This window comes from Mixophyes fleayi, chromosome 1, assembly GCF_038048845.1.
Source record: "Mixophyes fleayi isolate aMixFle1 chromosome 1, aMixFle1.hap1, whole genome shotgun sequence".
In the NCBI taxonomy this organism is placed as follows: domain Eukaryota; kingdom Metazoa; phylum Chordata; class Amphibia; order Anura; family Limnodynastidae; genus Mixophyes; species Mixophyes fleayi.
The window spans coordinates 267,100,831-267,123,313 of NC_134402.1; the positions used below are offsets into that span (position 1 = coordinate 267,100,831).

Consider the following 22,483-nt stretch of genomic DNA (forward strand, 5'->3'; position numbering starts at 1 on the left):
AAAAATCACTATAAAGGCATGACAATATTCTTTAAGAATATTCTTGGTCTAGCACAGTTTAGACATTGAGCCTGGCTACCAATATGAACACATGACTGTAATCAATTTACTGGCATAAGCTTTATTACTCTATTCCAAAATGATAGGAGCAAAGCCAACAGATGATCATACGAGGTTTGCGGGATATATACAACTTATGCTTTCAATTATAACATACTTTATTTTTTATTAAACCCAGACCACGCATGGATCTTTAATGGTTAGATGTGTAATAAAACCATGGTGTCCTCATGGATGTCTCCTTTAAATCATTGTTATGTATACTAATACAGGGAGGAACCATGGTGGAAGACTGTCAATTCCATGTACACATTTAAACAAAGTCTTATGTAATTGCCTTGGCACAGGCACCACGGCTGCCTGGTTAACAAATTCTAATCATGTTGGCTAGTGTTTCGAGATTTAAAAACTATCAATAAAATCAGAACTGCTATTTAATGTTAATCCAGCCAAGCTTGGTCTATATTTTGTTTTACTATGGAGAGTAAAAGAACAGCTCTCAGATAGATATGAGTTACGTTACGCCAGTGTTGGGCATCAGGCAACTCTCCACCTGGCATAGTTAACTCCACCCTTTTTATGTCTGTCTCATGTAGTGATGTTAAATTTAGCTACAAAGAGGATACCATATTTTACTCATACTTCTAAACACTTAGGAAAATATTTGCTCATTGTTAATGACACTTGACTCGCCATTATCTTAGGCAGAGTTAAAGCTATCCCTGACTATCCCAAATAGTCTATTTGTTGTGTAGGTGTGTCTTACCTTAATGACTGCTGCATTCCAACATGGAACACTCTAAGAAAAGTAATTTGACACAAGAAAGGGTGAAATGTGTGTGGTCACTGAGTATACATGGAAGAAGGAATGATTGGGCATGCATAAACTATGCTCTTTGCCTACCTAAAATGTGCTGTTTTTCTTTTTGACAATGAACAATGGCTAAATATAGCACCAACAATGGGTGTAAGAATTAAAAATAGGAAATGATCAATGGACCTTAAATCCCAGCAACTGTAGGACCTAGTAACTGACAGCTCATTGTCCTTCGCTCTATCCAAATTCATCTAATCAAGTCCTTAGCTGCTGCTCCAGGTGCTAACTCACAACTTTAATACACATCGTTGATCCTCCTGTTTGACCAGCATCATCCCAGTCTACAATACTTTTTTAAAACAAGTGTGGCCCAAACTTCCTATGGTTGGCGGTTACCATCGCTAATTATTATATATTATAACATAAATAGTGATTTCTATGTCTCCCATGATATTAGCAGCACAAGTCTCTATGTACATTAGTGCTCCATCCTTGCAGTAGAGTGTCCCGCTAACCCTGTATTTCTAGCTCACTACAATTACACTAAGATCTGTGCCTGACAAGCTTTGATTCCATGCTTCATTCAAACCTCTTGAAGCCGCACTACCACCTACTAAAATTATTTTACTAGAATGCACCTCCCCCTACCTGGAGATCCGGGTAGCTGTGAAATGCTGCCGTTTTTACCAGGGCCCCTCTGTTTCACTCACAACTTTAGTTGAATACTGGGATTGGGAAGACCAAGCAATTGTGGTTTGTAATTAATAATTGCTTATTTAAAAGTGGAGAACAGCATAGATTTGCCAGTTCTTTATTACAAAAGTGGAAGAACCACAGGAGAACAGCAGCATGGAGGAGTTGCCAGGACTCCTGCTAGGGGGAGGAGATGGTTCATACCATTATACAGTAGGTCGCAGTAATGCAGCTTTAAATTGGTAGCACTACTTCATAGGGCTGTATTTACTTGTAACTATATCTTCTATTTCAAACTTTAGCACTTATTACTCTTTATGCCTCTTGTTGCTAGATGTCTCTCATCATACATTTTGGTTATTATTTTTCTATAGCGCTTACAGTTTTACAGAAAAAATTAATCTGCAATTGCCCAGGTATATTTTCTCTGTCGCATCTAGCTTAAAAATTCGTTTTTGGTGATTTGTCAAAGGTCAGTCAGAGCCAACACAAGAGTCAATTCAGGGTTCCCAGCTAATTTTGCATTATCAGTAAATCATCGCTATGGCCATAACCACTTTGCTACTTATTCTGCCATTCAGATTCTAAGCTCTTTAGAGCTCTTTATCTATCCCTATGTTGTAGAGCACACTACATACACTGTGCAGTACCATATAAACCATCTTACACATAACGCAGATACAAACAAAACAACAATTCCCACCTAGTAAAAACTGTCTATCTAGCTGTCATTAAAAGCACTAAATTTATGCATAATGGACTCAATCTTAGTTATATTTATTATCTAGAATAGTGCTAATGGCTGAAATAAAATCTAAGTGAAAAAGCTCAACAACAAAATAATATACCAAACTTAAAATGTGTTTATTGTGCAAACATTATGTTTTTGTTTTACAAATGTCAACATCCCCACTTAATAAACAGTTAAAATATATCGTGCAAAGGCCATGGCCAAGGTTGTCCCTTCATGCAAACTGTTACAACCCACTAGATACACTGTTATGTCTACACAAAGACAGAACAATACGTAATAACAATATTTTCAATGTAAATGCAGCATGCTGTCTGCTGCAGAAAAGTTCACACATATATTGTCATGCAGCAAGGGCCTGGCTAATACAAACCTCATTAACTGTCCAAGCATCATACTTAGTTATTATAGAGTTTATGCAACTTTTTTTTTCTTTAAGGCTAATGATATTGCAGCAAGCTCTCTTGTAAATCAGCAAACACCATCTAGTGCACTTGTTTGCTCTACAATACTTAAAGGCTCCGTCTACAAGTTTGGTTTACGCTGCATGGTAACCTGTAGTTAACACCACTTAACAGTTACTAGATAGCATAATTGCTTGCTGGTATTCTTACTTGGCACCCATTCAAGTCTTACGTCCTTTCAAATTAGAACGTACTGTAGGAAACTGACTATGAAACAGATACATACCTACATTCCCTAGGAAATGAATATTTCCTATACAAGTGCATGCAGCATGTTAAAATTATATTGGCTCAATAAACATAAATGCATTATTTTTGCAGTATTTGCATATATGTCACCACTTATATTGTACATGTAATTTCCATCAATCTTTGGAATTTAATCATTACAGTTACATTGATCAATGGCAGCCTGTCTTAGACATGCCTTCTGGAAATTAAAACGATAAGAGTAGAAAATTATGAAAATCCATAAAGAGAGGCAACGGTGAGATGTATTGTTCAATCAAGCTTACAGTCTCCATAAGTCATAGTAACTCTTCCATTTCTAGAGTAAATTAGTAGATGAGTGTCTAAAGTTAGCCAACCTGTTCCAATCAAGCTGCTGCGTGCCTATAAGGCCAAGAATAACCTTCCAGGACAGTCTGAGATTTGTAGTACTACAACAAGTGGAGAGCCGCAAGCTGTCTATGCCTGCCTTAAGTACATCACTGAAGACACCTGAGTAGTCGGCAATAAATAAATGGTCATCCAACACAACACATTGCTAATAAATAATCATTCTACCCTGTATGCACAATGTATTGGACGTATTGCCAACTGTTTCTATACTTGAGATTTCCTTTTCAGTCTGAATTTGGCTACACAGCACAAAACAACTAAACCCCTATCAACATTTAGTAGTGTCAGTCCAGGAAAAATAATGGCAACAAACAAGAATCAATATAAAAGTTATCTTCAGAACCCAATAGAGACATGTAGCGCGGTGGTGGTTTTCATCCATGTTATGACAAAACATGATGTGTTTTATATTTATGTGTATTCAGTGAGAGAAACTGACACCTTATTACATATCATCACCCACAAGTAGGAGTATGACTTGTCAGCAATTTGTGTACCCATCGGGGTACATAGCTTTGTGAATTTTAATCTATTAAAGTAATCTTGAGTTACAGTCATATACTTTAACCTATGCATTGCCAGAGCAACACACCTTGTCCTCCCACCACAAGGAAGAGCTAATAACTGCTTTCTCTCTAGAGAACCGTGACGTTATATGAGATCACTGTGACATGCATAATGTTCATCTGGAGAAATGAATAGACGCCTATCATAGAGACCATATAATAAGTCAGTCTGTGGGGAGTATCCTTTGATGGAAAATTGTCATCCCATCATCAGTAATGTCTTGCTCTTAACCCTTGCTGTAAAAGGACACACTGGAATGTACTGAAACTTTTGAGCTTATGTAGGGTTAACTTAAAAAAAACACACTCCCTTTTTGGCAGCTCTGAAGTATTTTAACATATGAGCTACAGTACTATTGATGAGCTACAGTACTATCGCTCAAGAATAAAAAGCACAATTGAAACACAGAAAAAAAAAGAATTCTAAAAATGAATAAGCTCGATTCCTTGTCTGCCTTCTAGTTGGTTTGTAGATTACTTTCAGTATGTGCAAGGTATACAGTGGCAAGAGTTGGTTAGAATGATGCACTTGTTTACTTAATAACCCTATAAGTAATACTACATTAACTTTATTTAAGTTGACACATTTTCCTTTAAAATGAGAATAATCCACTGAAGAGGTCTTCACATAAAATAAGGTCTAAATCTATGCAGGTCCCATAAGCATCATATATTACAGAGGAAGGCAAACTGTAGCTGGTCAGCATATGTGGCGCTACAAGTCCCAGCAGCACTGGCTGATAGGGTATGCCGATACTTACAGTACCACAACAGGTTGTAAGGGACAAGTAATCTATGCCTTTGAACCTGTCCCCATAGAACTTCACAATCACTAAATGCACAGCACAGAATATGAGACACCACCTGCACTCAAGACAAATATGCTTAATATCAGGCGTCCGCTGTTTCCAAATACTTGAACTGTAAGTAACACATCAAGACTCAGAGCCGCTGGAGGGAACCCAAATGACAGGTAAACCTGTGAAATAGCAATAGCTGTCTTTAAAGCAATATTCAGATAAGCAGGTCTCCAATCTGCAATGTGTCTCCACCACCCCCTAAATAACAAACCAAATGAAACTCAATGTCAGTAATCTGGCTTTTTACTCACTCGGATTTTAGAGGCTCTTTGTAGTGAGTCACACCTGTGGATTTCAAAAGCAAAATGAAACACTCTGGCAGAGGAGCCCGGGCACGAAGTACTGTACCTTCTTAAATGGTACCAGAGCACATCTATATAGAACTTCCCAAAACTGTATAACGCAATATAACATCGGGATCTGTCACCACTACAACAACTTTGTATAATCTCCAGTGAGAACATTGCAATAAGTAAGTGGGAAAAAAAAAGAATGGTATTTACCAGGAGGAAGCAAGCCACAGACAGCAGCAGAGTGCCAGTGACTGCCCCACGGCAGCATTCCATACTTGAATCCTTGCCGGGATGTAACTACGACACTGAGTGAGCTGCTGTCACATCCAGCACTAGCGCTCGCACTGCAAGCCCCCTGCCTATCAGCTTCCACACACACCGGCCCTGCTCACATTTCCTGAGCCAAGGGGCGTGTGATGGGGGGCTCAATGGAATCTCTCTGTGAGCAGGCAGCCAGCCAATCAGGCTCCTGCTAATCAGACATGCAGAATAACAAAGACAGGGGTCCAGTGAAAGTAAGAGGAGTAAAGTAGAGAGGTGGGGGAAAGTAGGGAGAGGCAGATGACTAATAGGGCATGCCATGCTTCCAGCTAACTTTTACTTTTCTTCTTCATAATAATAGTATTGGGAACGTTTTTATTTTGCTTTAGCTGCAATTAAAAGTGAGTAGATTAGAACGTTTTAAAGGTTAACTCATGCAATGCCAGGTGAAAGAAGATCGCATGCATTACTGCACATAGAGGATGACGGAGTGATGTATGAAATAGGGTTGAATAGTATAATGTACAGTATGGGCATATGTTCTATGAAGTGCTACTTTCCACATACAAATACCCATCTTAGTTGAAGAGCTAGTGCCAAATTAATGTTTGGTGCATTTTGTTGGATACCTCAAAATGCACAAATACTCTGCATTTAGCTCAAAAAACCTGAAAAACTTGGGGTCTGCATATGGAAAAACACTTGATTATTCTCAAGAATGACGATGTAAGTAAACCAGATGCAACAACACAGGTGTGAATAAAGTATTAAAAGCCATGCTTCATAGTATAATACCTAGCATGGGCACATATAGGACATTATAGGGCATATAACCATACCCCCATCTAATGCCCTTCTGCCCTTCTTCCTCAAGTTTGCATAAATCACCTTAAAGACATAATCACGCTGCTGTCTGCTTTTCTCTCCCAATTCCTACTGTTTGTCTTTCTCCCTGGGCAGTGGGCAAGGAAAGACTACTCTATACTCTAATAGCTCCTTTATTTCACCAAAAGTGCACAGTACTGATAAACTATTGTATAATTCTGAGGCCCATTTACTTTTAGAAGCAAGGACTCCATCTTGTGGATGTTAGTTTCTGTAAAGGAGAAACCTTATTTACACTGATTAAATAAATATGGAATGTAACAGTACTCTGCCTTGTCCGGTCTATATACTGCAGTATTAGACAACAACATATATACAGCAGAGGACCGGAGAAGCAACTCGAACTGTCATTTTCATCAGTTTAGTGTATATTCTATAAATCAAGCTACAAAACTGGAATTTGACAGGAACATTACTCAGCACTTCCCACTGGTCATCTGACACAGTCACAGGATTTTATCACAAGTGTAAATTCAGGTGAAATATATGTCTGATTACATATTATTAACAGTTATTTGTTTAACACCTACATATTACAAAGCACTTTGCAGAGTCTCATTAACATTAGTCCTTGGCAGGGGAGGGCTGGCAAATTTTAGCCTGGGTGGCAAGACTCGACTCAGCAGCCTAACTTAAAAGAGAAAAAAATTAAAGTGGCCCATTAACCCAACCCAAGGTAGCCCACTATGGATGCCCCCCTGCCCCCGCCCAGCCAGCCCCTGGTCCCTGGCCCTGTGCATCTCACCATCTATATTCCCTACCACACGGACACATTGGTCAGAAGTCAATTAACCTACTAGTATGTCTTTGAGTGTGGCAGCACCAGTACAAAGCTCATGAAAGCAGAGTGAAAGCATAATTGGCCTTGGCAAAAATGGAACCCATGACCCAAGAGCTGTGAGTCCGCAATGCTAACCACTGTGCAACCTTTCTTCCCCATATCTGTTTCTTTCACAGAAAAACGTATATAAAGATTAACAAACTTTCTTCTCTGGTTTGCTGAGACAGCTCAAACCAAATCAAAATAAAATAACAAATTAGATTTATCACTAACATTTAGACAAACCTTATTGTGCTTACTTGAACAGTATAAGCACTAGGGTTTTTGCTGTGGAATAGGTGATATGATGATAAAAAAAATCATTCTTATCTCTGCATCTCAAGCATAAAATAGATTCATATTTTTCTATCATTTTACTTGTAATCTAGAGAGCAGAGAAAAAAAGATCTATGAGCTGTGCACAAAGAAACATTATTTTTTTCATATATAGCTAATAGTGATAGCTATCATCTTGCATGGGGTCACACATTACCAGCCTCGCTACAAACATGCACATCATACAAAGACCTCCTGTGATTGAAATAATGTAGTTCCCAAGCGGAACAATTCAATTGCCTTTCTATGTACTTTGGAGAGTCTGGTGGCCATGCAGAGATTTGCATTTTACGTTTCTATTATGTTATATTTATTTTGTGAAGAACAAAGCAAATTTTCTTTTAGTAGTATGTTGCAATCATTTTATCTCATATTTCTACAGTTGGAGACATGGACACTAACAATACACTTTTACATGCAGGGCCGGTGCTAGGGACCTCGGTGCCCTAGGCACAATGACAAAATCGCCCCCCCCCCCCCCCCCCGGCACAATGTAGCAAAATCCGCCCCCCCCGGCACAATGTAAACCCCCCCCCGAACAATCGAACAATGTAAAACCCCGCCCCAGGCACAATGTAAAAAACTCAGTCAGTGAGTGGAGGTTAGGAGACAGAGCGCCCCATCAGCTGTTGGAGGGGAGAACGGCGGTGGTGATCCATAGCCCCTCCCCCTCCCCGTGGATCTATCTCAAGCTGTGCGGCGGCCGTTTAAGGTATGCTCAGCGGTCGCCGCACAGTTTTAAACTACACTAGTAATTGCTTTTAATTCTGAGGTGCCCAGCAGAGCCCGGCACCCTAGGCAACTGTCCTACCTTGCCTAATGGGAGCGCCGGGCCTGTTTACATGAGTTTTCATTCTGTTCTTTTCATGAAAATAAGGATATACCTCAATTCAGCTACTCCCTATGTTTATAATGTTAAGATATATATATATTATTTACAGGCACCAGAGCAGAGCCCGGGTGAATTTAGTTATGAAAGTATTTATTTATTTTTATTCTAGCTAGTTGTGATGTGATTTTGTTGTAAGATATCTGATAAAGTGCCAACTTGATCTTACATAAGCTTGGTTGACAGTAACAAAAAATGAATTGCCAAACTCATTGGGGCAGATTCAATTTGGCCACTTTATACTAGGAATAACGCGGCCTGCGTACTATTACGGTTACTACAGTCATTTCAATGCTGATTTTAGCTCGCAGCCCTCTGGGCCACAAGCAAAAATCCAGGTTAAAATTACCGTATTAAAGGTAATAGTATTAGCACCACGTTATTCCTACACTAACGTGGCCGAACTGAATCGACCCGATTGATTGTGATTTCTCTTGGAGAACCCTCCTTGATGACTTGACAGGTATTATCATCATCATCATCATCACCATTTATGTATATAGCGCCCCTGATTCCGCAGCGCTGTACAGAGAACTCACTCACATCAGTCCCTGCCCCATTGGAGCTTACAGTCTAAATTCCCTAATACACACACAGACAGAGAGAGAGAGAGACTAGGGTCAATTTTGTTAGCAGCCAATTAACCTACCAGTATGTTTTTGGAGTGTGGGAGGAAACCGGAGCACCCGGAGGAAACCCACATAAACACGGGAGAACATGCAAACTCCACACAGATAAGGCCATGGTCAGGAATCAAACTCATGACCCCAGTGCTGTGAGTCAGAAGTGCTAACAACTAAGCCACCGTGTATATGATTACTTTGAGTTTTGTGTTTGCCCATTCACACTTTAAAACAAAACATCCAGTAAACACAGTTCAGGTTAGTACTGTAGACAGCCCAAATAAATGTGTAATTTATGGTTTATACCAGCATGGCACATTCTAATACGATATTCATATAACAATACCTTTCCACTATTTATTAGTGGTCATACAGTGGAAGTAAATAATAAGGCACACGGGATTAAATATGTCATATTTCTCTGGCAAGCCCTATATAAATCTCCACTGCGAACCTCCTTAAAGCAGATAAGACATTAAGAAACTCAGTAAGAAGTAGTTCATAAAGTAGAGTATTCTTCTATTTTACTTTGTGTTTATCATTTCTTTCTGGCCAGAGCCTCCACCCTCCTCCCCTTGTTCTGTCAGAACAGTAGCTTTCTTTGTAACCCAGCGCTGTTGTATTCTAGAGGGAAATATCTAGCCAGGAATGTGGCTATATGTAACATGCCAGATGATGCCACGAAAGGCAGGCATTCGAAATCTGTAAAAGCATCGGCTCCTCCCTGATCAAAACATAGTTTGAAGAGCTAAAGATTAGGAGACCATTTGAAGGGAGAGAATCCCATTGCTAGCCCTCTTTTAATATACAGGATCTGTCTTTAATATGTGGAGTTTTTATGTAATAAGCAAGAGAGAAAAGGCACAATACAGAACCAGAAGTAAAACATACAGCTAATGGGCAGTTAAAAATCACCATTAATTACTTGACCAATTCTTGAATATAAGACAAAAAGGAAATCATTTACACAACTGTCACAGTACTAAAGGTCATATTTTACTATACTGTATATCTGTGCAGCTAAGTGCTAACATAAACTTCTATTCACTATATGTCAAACATGGGAACTACTTAGTTGCCAAATGTTTTTGACTCTCAGAGACAGTTCTGAATTAGCTTGACTATCTGCACAGTATCACTTCTTTTAACCTGCATGCAGTTCTCGGTATGATCTCTGCTTATTTAAGATTTATATTTATAATTGTTTAAAATCCAGCAGATTTGTACATTGTTTTTCTTCAGGAGTCAGGTCAGATTGAGGTTGTACTATGCTTTTGTTTACATAGACTAGAAGGCACCATATACAATAAAAATGCCCATACACAGGCAGATGTGATCATTCTACCTCAGTGATGAGTAGCTTAATCTATGTCCAATTTAGATTTCGACCATGGGCAGGGTTAGATCACATTCAGAATACCACTGCATTTTCCAAACTTCCCCAAAGAACATGTGATAGATCTCAGTCAGGAGTGGGAGTCTTCTGGGTCCACACACATTGCAATCTACTATTGTGAGACTAAAATGGCGTCATTGGTCATTGAAATCACAGTCTGTATGGACACCTCAAGATCCATCTGCACTGGACCTCTGTATTGTCTTCTAATTGTGGAAAATATGGACCTAGTTTTTCTGAACTAAAATTTTCAATTGCAGTTTTACCTGTGTCAGGCCTGACACTAAGGAGCCTATTCAATAAGAAGTGGTGATAACAATCATATTTTATTGCCAGCTATGGAAAATCTCTTATCCCCACAATTTATTACCCCGGGGGTGCTGCGGCGCTGTCACAGGGGTGCCGTGGCCAGTAAGAAAAGAATAAAACAAAAACTTACCAATCCGGCGGCACCTGGGACCCAGTGTCCTTCTCCCTCCTTGTTTCTCACTGAATGTTGGGCATCACGTCCAACATATTCAGTGAGAAGCGGTGGGAGAGAGGAGGATGCTGGGTCCCGGGCGCTGCCGGATTGGTAAGAAGACAGAAGAGAAGATAGAAGAAATAGAAGAAAGAAGTCCAAGTATGGCAAGTAAAGAAAGGGGAGGGGAAATGGTGATAGGAAACAGAAATGGAGGGGCAAAAGAATGAAGGAGGGGGCAGAGTGAGGATGAAGAGGGGCAAAGTGAAGATGAAGAGGGGCAGAGTGTGGATGAAGAGGGCCAGAGTGTGTGGATGAAGGAGGGCACAGAGTGTGTGGATGAAGGAGGGCACAGAGTGTGTGGATGAAGGGGGCACAGTGGATGAACAAGGGCACAGAGTGTGTGGATGAAGGAGGGCACAGAGTGTGTGGATGAAGGAGGGCACAGAGTGTGTGGATGAAGGAGGGCACAGAGTCTGTGGATGAAGGGGGCACAGAGTGTGGATGAAGGAGGGCACAGAGTGTGTAGATGAAGGAGGGCACAGAGTGTGTGCAGGAAGGAGGGTACAGAGTGTGTGGATGAAGAGGCACAGTGTGATTTTTGTACATGTTGTTGCTTTATTTTGCTATATATCCTCTTAGTATTAGCTGTAAATTATTCTTTGACAGAAATATAATTGAAAAAAATATATAAAAATATTATTTTCCCTTGGATTTATGTGTATTATTTTTGCAAATAACTTACTAAGTATTTCTGTCCTGACCTAAATACTTATTATGTTATTTTAACCCAACTACTTATAAAACAGGACTGCTCGGTAATTATTTTGAAGGGGTGCCTTGAAAAATTAATGAAGACTCTAAGGGTGCCGCAAACTGAAAAAATTTGGGAACCACTGTTCTAAGGTATTTTTCACAAATATATGCTTACATGATCATTATGTTCCACTCAGAGCCGTAACTTAAAAATTTAACGCCTAGGGCAAAAAGGAAAACTGCTTACCCCTAGCCTTCAATTTTACCCAAATTAACCTAAAATATTCTTAAACTGTGTCCCTCTTCAGCATTGCACCCTGGGTGGTCTCACCTCTTACACACACCTAGTTCTACTTATCAAATGTCCCCAAATATATTATTTTAAGGAGAAAATGGGCATGTCTTCCTGGTAAAAAGAAGAATTGTTAAACAAAGACGGTAGACTCTGAGAATTACATAAGGTACTAGGTTATTCACATGAACACCTAAGTTACTAACTTCCCATAGTGTGCTTTGGAATCTAAAGGCCCTGTACCCTTTATTCCATCTCTAGAACCTGTGTGCAGAGCAAAATAACGGTGTTAGCGGAGGAGCAGAGGTTTGCCCATGCAGGAGGAGTAGTTGGATGGAGTAAGGTCACGCAATGCACCTAATTCTATGGAGATGTGTACAAATGCTATTCTTTTTGTGGTGAGAGAATACTAAAATGAGATAAAGTGGTAGGTTCATTTTTGTTCATTTTGTGACAGGTGTTCCTTGCTATGTAGAGAAAGCACAGTTATTTCTATTAGCTTAAGATGAGGAGCATCATAATAAAACAATGAATATTTAACAACTATGCACTTCTGCTTCTACACAACATATTAAGAAGTTGTATCAGGATAATAGGTCTCTTTCACCACCAGTGAAGAAATTTTCAAATTGTGTTTCACTCAAGTGAACTTGTCTCTAGTAATCGATATGAGATACAGTCAGGAGAGAATTTTGTATCCTTTTTGCTGGATACTTTGTGTGTAAGAAGTAATATTACATATATACATTTTTTGTGGAGAAATTAAACGCATTTTCGTACTGCGTATGTGCACCAAAATGCATCCGAATTTAGATTTCAGCGTACCTTACACTTATGGCCCATTAAACCTGGAGCGGCAGATTGGGGGCGGACAAGCGTCAGTTGAATACAGCAATGGTGTGTTCACATAAGTGTAGCATGCTCCCTGGAGATGTGACCTAGTGTGACATTTATGCATCCCCAGATACGCTTCTTCTTAGGCATATATTTTGCCGGTACTGGAGGCCTGGAGTAAAGATACATGATGATGATGATGACACCTGCAGCACCAGTTAGCCAATTCTTATTGGGAATTTGTGTATCGACTCCTCCTGTTGATAGTACTTCATTCATTACCATTGTGTCTATAGTATATCAAGTTGCGGCTGTCTATCTATAAGGATTACTTATCTGTCATTTCCTTTTGGACTACTGCAAGAAGAGAGAAAGAGGATTCCCTCTGGATATTTAAAGGGGTAACAATGATACATATCCCCCGCCCGAGAAATCGGGGGAGAAGTCATGTGACATATGGGGTAGGAGGAGGGCCCATAGCACTATAAATAGCGCCGCAATTCACGGCATTGAATGGAGGGGGCGGGGCTTGATGGCACGATTAAGCCCCCCCCCTCCATTCACTGCCGTGAATTTCGGCAGCAAATGACTTTCACATTTATTAATAACAGCTTTAGGTCACTGTTGCCTTTTGTGTATATGACAATTTATTATAGCAATATATTGTATACAAATAGGGTAATGTGGCTTTCACACTTACTGCTAACAAGACACATCTCTGTGCTATCTTTAGGCGTAAGTATACACCTTTGTATGCCTGACATACGCCTGAAGCAGATATATTGCTGTTTTCGAGTTGGACGTATCTTGATAGATATCATGCTTTTGCTGTGGTCTGTCGAGAGGGCTAAAAATCTCAGGATGTGAACAGTGAAAAAGTACAACTGTTTAGTTGCTTGGTTTAACCTAATGTACGGCTTAAATTAATCTTGGGAATCAGGGGAACACAGCAGGGCTGTATTCGTTATGTGTCCTTTTTGTTTGTGAGTATGAAGTTGTTTTGATACATTGTTTGGAGTGCACCTAGAAATGCTTTTGGCTGAAGTGCAACGTGAAGGAGAAAAATGCGTTCCTTTAATAAGATAGGAAGGGGCCCGGAGCCTGCCAGTGCTGTGCTGGTGCAAAATTCAAGCCCTTTTGTGGAATGCAAACGGCAACTTTCCCAAATGCATAGCAAAGAATAACTGAAAGTGCCCTGTATCCATTCCTTTATCTCATTTTAATAAACTCTTTGCACCATGTTTTTGCAGTACTCCGAAAAGCCAGGCATGTCCAAGTATGAAGTATGCACACTGACCCTCCGCCTGTGCAAATTTCTTCTCCGTAAGCACAGCGATCTTGCTCTCTATACCCATGCACTTTTCTGTAAATCTAGGTGCTCTTGTGCAAATCAGAGCAAGACGGAACCAAGCCTGCTTCTACGCTGCACCTCCTTCATTTTCTGCTTTGTAAGCTGTGTCAGCTGTTGTACTAATAATGGATATTGATTTCTTACCTTTTAGTGAAAAATACTATAGATCTTGAAGATAATACAACACCGTCATTTTCTGAATTTGTTAAAGTGAAAAAATAATATACATTTGTATTACTCTGCATTCTGTGGTTTATTCAACTGGACTCTTCATCGTCCAATAAAAACATGTATCAAAGCTGTTATTCAATGCAAATTGTGTCAAATTCACAGAAATATAAAGTAAATACCTTTTATTTTACCATATGTAGCTGCAATAAAATATCTGCTATAATAATGATCAAAATAAAATATAAGATCAATTTTACAGTTTAGAACAAAATTATAATAAGTGAATAGTGTAAGCTATTTACTCTGAGTTGGGTTTGAGTTTATGATAGTCACAATGCCAACACACTATATACCTACAAAACAATTCCGATTGCAAGTTGACCGATAAGAAGGAAAGGCTGACTTGCCATAACAAAGACACTGCACCAGAGAGACATGGCTTCTATATATTCCGAATGCACTCAATGCCAGCACTTTCAATTTACATCAGTAATGAAGGCAAGAGTGAGATTTCTATATTTAAAGTGGCAATGCCAGGACTGTGTGTGTTTATATTATAGAAGGCGTGGGGCGCTGGCATTTCCGATTTAAATAGAGAAATCTCACCGTCGTCTTCATAACTGACCTAAATTGAAAGTGGCAGCATTGAGTGCAATCAGAATATATAGAAGCCATGTTGCTTTGGTGCAGTGTCTTTGTTATAGTAAGTCAACATTTCTATTCAATTTAATTAACATAGAGCAGTGCATTATCAAGGAATTATCAGGATATTATAAATTATTATAAATGATCATTTCTCTCTGACAGTGTCATACTCTGCACCTGTGCAAAACAACATGTGACCTTTCCTAGGAATCTAGCTGCATTTCACCATCTGGTGTTTACAGCATGTGCTTTTCTCCAATTTTTCTTAAATTGTTTTACAACATTTTTTTACTGGATATCAGTCACTAAACTAGACAATAAAATAGTGCAGCAAATTGCTCAGGTACAATCTGTTTCTTAAATTTATTTATCAAACTACTAAATGTTAAGAGGGAATCCGCTCGTTATCGAGCTCTTGTTTGGAAATTTTGAGACATAGAAATATTTTTAAACTCTTCTCACTGCGTACAGACGGTAATTTTGGGAATGGTGATTTCATTGTGTTTGCATGCATGATGACATAATATACTTAGTACTGAGACACAGCAGCCAAAGCATTTGCGGAATTCAACCCTAACTATGGAGGATCCCTAGAAATTATGCAGTCATGTACTGGAGCAGTTCCGCCTTCTTTATATAAATAAACACAATAAACATTTAAGCAACTTTGAAAATATCAATATTCTTTCTCTCAATAATACAGGAATATGAACCAGTAATCACAACAACAATTGGTGCCTTAGGCAGGACCTAAAGCAACTGGATAATCAGGTTCTGGAATGCACTATGAATTCTGTACATTGCCTTATGTACCACCACTGACTCTCTTGCAAGCTGTCTTCCAAATAAACCCCGGGCAGTTGCAGACGAGTTAGTTTGTCTCTGGCACAACTAAATGGTTCTTGTCTATCTGGTTCTAGAGAAAAAGCATCAGCTTGTAGTGCAGAATGAATTTGCTGAATATAGTTCTCTGTGGCTGACAGTGGGTCCTAATATTTATATGGATGTTGCTATGGCCTGGCCTAGAAATCTACCATGTAAGTAGGACCAATGGATGACAATGGGTGTTACATCAATATTGTCTTCAGATGGATCATCCAAATGTTTCTAGCATGACTAACCTTGCAAACTTTAACTAGGCTTTTTCAATTACAAATTATAATGCTTTAATTAATAAGGCTTTTTCACTGTAAATAATCCACAGGTGACTCATGTGTCTTGGTGGTTTAATAGTCAGTTCATGATAATTTCTCATGCATGATAATCATTTTATGCAGATATTCTCAATGCATCTGATTTCTTAGGTATATTTGCTGGTGGAATAACACAGCATGGAATGATTGTAACATGAAGCAATATATTTGGATAACTAATATAATTGTGTCTGTAGAGATTACTAAAATACATTTTCCCTGCTGCATTTAAATGACTTAGATACAAATCGAAATCTAAAAGTACATTTATTAGAATGACATAAAACAGTATGTGCAAGAATTTTGCATCATTTTGTAAGGAAAGGTTGAGGAGCACTTATGGAGTTGGGCGCATTTGTGCTCCGAATGTTGGAAGGATTTATTTCAGGAGAAACTAGTGTAACGTAGAGATGTGGCTTTTCGTTATTAACAGAAAATGCGTAATATGCATTACCCTAATTCCACACAATATAATAATGAACACAACAGAGAATAGTGTCTAGACATTGCTATTAATAATTGTGAAAGTTACATTGATCATGTAACATTTTGAAATACAGAAAAAATACACCTAAAAAATTAATTCAATTAAATCAAGTGAAATTAAATGAAATCTATTTCAGTTGCAATTATGTGAACACGCCAATCCCTTTCCTTCCTGGCTCTGCCTCTCAAATTATAAGGAGTCATGTAATATGAGACCAAACATACAGACTTACACTATGCATTTGTTTAGCGTGCATGTGCAGTACAGAAATGTGTATTTTATGCTAACAAAATAGGCTTCCCTCCAACTCTACTTGAGACCTTGAGTCTGTTGTAGTTGCAAATTGTCCCATATTTTCACCAAGTCATTGTACTAAACATACAAATTAATAATAATAATCAGTGCTTTTTTTGTAAGAAAAACTGTACGCACACCCACACACGTCAGTTGTATAACGAAACATAACGGTCGCCGCCCGCAGTAAGTACTCAGCGCGCGACCACACGACCAATCACAAGCTGAGCAGCACCACAAGCCATCACAACCAGCGTGGATGAAGTACGCATGCATTGGACTCGACACACAAGCAGATCGCATGCATCGATTTAATGATTTTGCCGCCGACCTGCTACGCTTGACAGGGTGAATCAAGTCCACGTGGACCAAACATCAAATGTTCAAAAGGTACTTTTAAAACGTGGAAAATTCATCGAAAAAAGGTGCCGAAACTCAGTTCCGGTGAGTTCTATGACAAAAAAAGCACTAATAATAATAATAAAAATAATATTAATCATCATCATAATAACCGAACAAGATATCATACGCTATCTGAGGCCTCACAATATATTATAATTCAATGTGCCTTTTTGGTAAGTTAGTATGTTCAACTTAATTAACAACAGCTAGTAAACATTATTGTTATATATATAATTTTATTACTTCCTCATTGTCACTGTCTTAAGAAGACCAGATGTTCAGAAAATAGCTAATTACTCAATGTCTTAATGGGAAATGATGCTTGTAATAGGCTTATTTTTAAACTACTGAACATGAGAACAGTAGGGGATAATGTACTTATGAATAGTATAAAATAATAATACAAATCAGGGCTGATGCTACTGTTAGGTGAACCTAGGTTACTGGTGCCTAAAACACTGAATAAGTGACAAAGTCACTCATCCAGTGTTTTTAATGCCCACATTGCCTTCACATGGAGTGCCGGCCGCTGACATGAAGGAGGAGCAGCTGGCACCTTCTTACATATGAAGCTGTTGGCACAAGTATGTCCCATTTATAGTATGGGAAGAGTTCCAACCTCTATCGGCTCTGAGCTGATGCAAAGGCCATTATCAGAGAGGAAATGGCAAGGAATGCCTCTGATAATGTGCGATTTCCCTCTTATTTCATTATAATCAATGGTCGAAGTGAACTGGTATACAGTAGAATGCCATACAGCTACTTCTCCTACTGCCTTCATTGTCAAACTAGCAAATTCCTTTGACTTACATTTTCCATACTGCCACTTCTAAATTTACATTTTAACCACTGATTACAATAATCTCACAAAGTCTCGGTACTGAAAATATCATACCAATGAGCCTAGACTATACTTAGAGATGCCATCCCTCTGTCCTACTCATACCTTCTGTCTGTGCAGACTGTGCTTCCCCACTAAAGCCTTCTATACCCATCAGTCCCTAAACACATTGAGCCTCATTTAGAGTAAATACTGTTACAAAGTGTCATTATACACTTGGCAAAACCATATTGTGCTGCAGTGGTGGGAGAGGGGCACATCAGAACTGAACTCCAAATGACTTTGTTAAAAATAAAGCTGGCAGGCATTTGTGTGCTGTATTATCCATGCATGTAAAAGAACTGCATTTGTACCACTTATATCACAACATTTTTACAGGTGTAAATTTACACACTTTTGCTGGCTTTGCTCCTAATTATAAATGAAGTCCATTATGCCTAGCAGTAATCCATGTACATTATCATCATCCTCATCAGCAGCTATTTATATAGCACCACTAATTCCACCACCACCAATAAGTCCAGACACTGTTCAGCTCTGTTACTGATGTTTTTTTTTAACAATTTGCTTGTACTTTTCCCATTCAAGCAGCTATGACATTTCATCATGTGACTACACTAGTCAATCTTGGTACAGATAGAGAGCTTTTTATTAGTTAGTTCTGCAATGCTTTGGGGCAGAGGCAGAACTACAAGGGGTACAGGTGTACAACCATTATGGGATCTAAAGGTGAGGGGATTCGGAAATTCTGGGCTGCCTGCCACCTACCTGACTCCCCCCGAGATCCATGAACTGCTCTCAAAATAGCAAAGTGGAGGCCTCTCCTGAGCATGTACTGGTCAGACAAGTTGGCACTGGATGCATGCTCTGGATTGAGAGTACAGCAGGGGACTCAGGAGTCGATAACAGCATTGTGGGGCCCTACTCACATTTTGCTATGGGGTCTGCACTGTTCCACCCCTGCTTGGGTTTACTGTGTTCAAGAAGTCAATGCTACATATAGGTGTGTATCAGTAATACTAAACACTGATGACACTTATGCACTGCACTTCAGCTGGTACAAGTCATCAGGTTTTCTTTCTTAAAAGAGTGTTTATCCCTTTTGTAACAATGCACCTAACTTGCTTTAAAGTCACTTTATTGAAGAAGCTTTTATAGATCATATAACTCGTGGCTCTGGAATCAATACAGCATGCATGTGATGTACCCAGATGGGTGATAATGCCAGTCTCTATACCTGAAGTATCATGAACTTCTTTTATATTACTTTTAGCTTTCCGATGATTAATATCTTGCTTTTTCAGCTGATTCATTTTAGTTTTCCAAACTCGAATACTCAACCTTTAGGTAACCAGGTTTCTTCCATAAAAAAGATTTACGTTTCACGTTGCTGAATACATTTCCTCAGTCTTGAGTCTCTAATGCTGATTCTGTCCTGGGCACATTATCATGGCTTGTACTCTCTGATGTTGCTTGTATTTATCCACAAGTTGACCGAGCCTGGTCAAGCATCAATAGTGGTCATAGGCATTTCTAACCTGTCTGGGGATCACTGAGTAACAATGCTGTCTCTATTTCTTGATCCAGTAATCTGGGAGTGTAATAGGCCTGACACATACCTTCCCTTATTAGCAGAATCTTCACTTTACATTTCCACTTACATGACTTGTGGTGCTGATTTGTCTCATTGGCAACTGTGATCTTCACTGAGTTGCTATTAGCTATAGTTCTTAAGCTCCTAACTTTCAATTCTGTCCTGGGACCATAACCTGAGAGCAGCAGAAGATTCAGAACATTATCCAAGTGTGCTGAAGTTAACAAAGTAATTGTATTATAGATCAAGTCTGTTTCTTACAATGTATCAATACACATCTTAGCAACTGTCACTTTCTAGTTTCATGCCTTCTTTACATCTACAAAAAAAACGAAAAAAAATACAGTAGTTACCACAATTATTAATAAAGGTCTTTCTAATAATGGCCACACTGGGAAATCGCATGGTCATTTTCTATAAGTTAGAACAAGAAATGTCCTTAGGTTTTAATATTTGGAATATATTGACATGTATAGCGTGGTACCTAGTATATTGAACCAATCAATATGGTAATCAATACCTGCTGTCAAAGCTCATTAACATTCATTCCTCTCTTTTTCTATTGCAACCTATTTAAGTCCATTTATTCCCTATTCTCATCCCATTTTATCTATTAATCCCTTCTCTTCTCTATCTTTCATTTACATCAGTCTTTCTCATAGTATATCTCTCAGGATTTTATTCTTGCTATATTGTATCCCTCCTGTCTTGTCTTCACCCTCTCATTAACTGTGGAACCCATCACTGCCCTCTTGTTCAGTCATTCCCAGAACCACCACACCCATATGATATTTGGGACATGCCCAGACATCAGAATAATAACAAGCTCAACATGACAATATAGGGAGTTCCCTACTCTGATAATAGCACAAGGCATTGCCCTGGAGAAGAAAATGAACTGTTTTCATATATAAAATCCACACAGAAAATAATTTTAGATTGAATAAACATTGGATAATACAATAAACCTACAACTGCTTATGTGCATATTTCAGATGTAATTGTACTGGATATCTTTTTCGTGACTTCTTGGATTTGAAAACGTCTAATCCATACCAGGTAGCCATACTATCCAAAATAACAACACAACCACTCACTTTTGGAAATATAAATCACCACAATTGACAGCAATATAATATCCACAGTTGGGGTTAGGAGGAGTTTTGAGTTATCTTAAATACCATCCAGGCCAGATAGACCCATGGAAACCAAATACTAATTTAATGGTGGGATATTATTCAAGTCTTCTGTTAAAAATAAAACATATTTAAGGGCACCAAGGACCCTATCAAATGTAGGGGAGGAATAATTTCCAGGGCTGTCATTAAAAGCTCAGACCATATAATCCCTCTCTCTCATACTCAAAATCCTTCCCCCGCTCACACTACCAATATTTAAAATTACTTCATTATAACTTGGATGCAACTTCCCCTGACTCCCCAACTGCAACACACATAGTTGTGATAGTTTGGAAAAGAGGTCTACAGTGTCCATTGGTGGTTGGTGAACAAGAAGCAGGATGGTGAAGATTATTATTATTATTATTTATTTATAAGGCTCCACAAGGTTTCCGTAGCGCCGAACACAGTACAAACAATGGACAGTACAGGGAATAACAGTACAGAACAATAAACAAGTAGTACCAAAACTTCAGAGGCTCCAGGCAAAGCAGAAGTAATGGAGTAGGAGCAGAAGAGAAGGTAGAGAGACAGGAGGGAGAAGGGCCCTGCTCATAAGAGCTTACATCCTTAAGATTGATAATGGTAGATTGATAATGGTACTGGCTATTTCATTTAAGCTGATAAATATAATTATCTGGATCTATATCCAGAGGCATAACATGAAAAATGAGGCTTCACTGCCCTAGCGGCTGGCACCTGAGCAGTGCTGCCTCCTGATTTTGCACAGAAGAGCAGAGCAGGGTCCAGTGTAGCATTGGACCCTCACCTTTAAGCCCCCTAGCTACCACACCCACTGTAATGGATATTGTTTCGCCCCTGCCTATATCCTATACTTACAGGCTTTCACAAAGAGAGCCTGATTCATTAAAGAATTTGAGTAAGTTTTCTTACTTAAGTTTTCTGGACAAAACCATTTTACAATGCAAGGGGTGTAAATTAGTTTATTATTTTGCACATAAGTTAAATACTGACTGTTTTTTCATGTAGTGCACAAATACTTGATAGCTTATTTGTACACTGAAATTTAAAGTTGATATTTGTGTGCTACATGAAAATACAGTCAGTATTTAACTTATGTGCAAAACACAATACTAATTTACACCCCTTGCATTGTAACATGGTTTTGTCCAGAAAACTTACTCAAATTCTTGCCTAAGTTCCTTAATGAATCAGGCCCAGAATCCCTAAAAGCATTAATATTTGAACTTGTAACTAAACATTTATTTTAAATACAAGTAGGAAACTGAAGAAATTAGCAGTATGCAATATACATGAATTAGTTTTAGCCTTTTACTGGAAATGTGTGGTTAAAGTCACTATATTCTTATATACATACAAGTTAACCCATGCATGATACTCATGCATTCTAGTCAAATCAAGCTACTTAAGGTGTTAAAAAGGTTCTTGTCATGCATTTGGGCCATAGCCCAGGCCTCAACCACCAACCACTCCCCACTGTCACCCCCGGCAACCACCAACCACTCCCAACTGTCACTTCTCCTTCAAGAAATATATATATATATTTTTTAAATCTTTATAAACACTTTTAACAATTAACAAATTAAATTAACAAATTAAAAACATCTTAGTATACCAAATTTCAGCCCTTTCTGAATTTTTTTTCCCACACACACTAAGAATTTAGTA

General features: G+C 38.7%; 1 protein-coding gene across 4 annotated transcripts in view; it reads right to left on the reverse strand.

The window, feature by feature from the left end:
• ADAMTSL1 (ADAMTS like 1) overlaps positions 1 to 22,483 on the reverse strand; it is a 784,967-nt gene that overhangs the window by 241,332 nt on the left and 521,152 nt on the right. For 2 of the 4 annotated variants that reach the window (XM_075210837.1, XM_075210857.1), the window contains exon 1: positions 5,336 to 5,450. The exons of the other annotated variants lie outside the window; for them this stretch is intronic. In XM_075210837.1, the coding sequence (XP_075066938.1) occupies positions 5,336 to 5,398 (63 nt within the window). In that variant the 5' untranslated portion in view covers positions 5,399 to 5,450. Of the gene's footprint in view, positions 1 to 5,335; positions 5,451 to 22,483 lie in introns of those variants that run through there. 4 annotated transcript variants of the gene reach the window in all.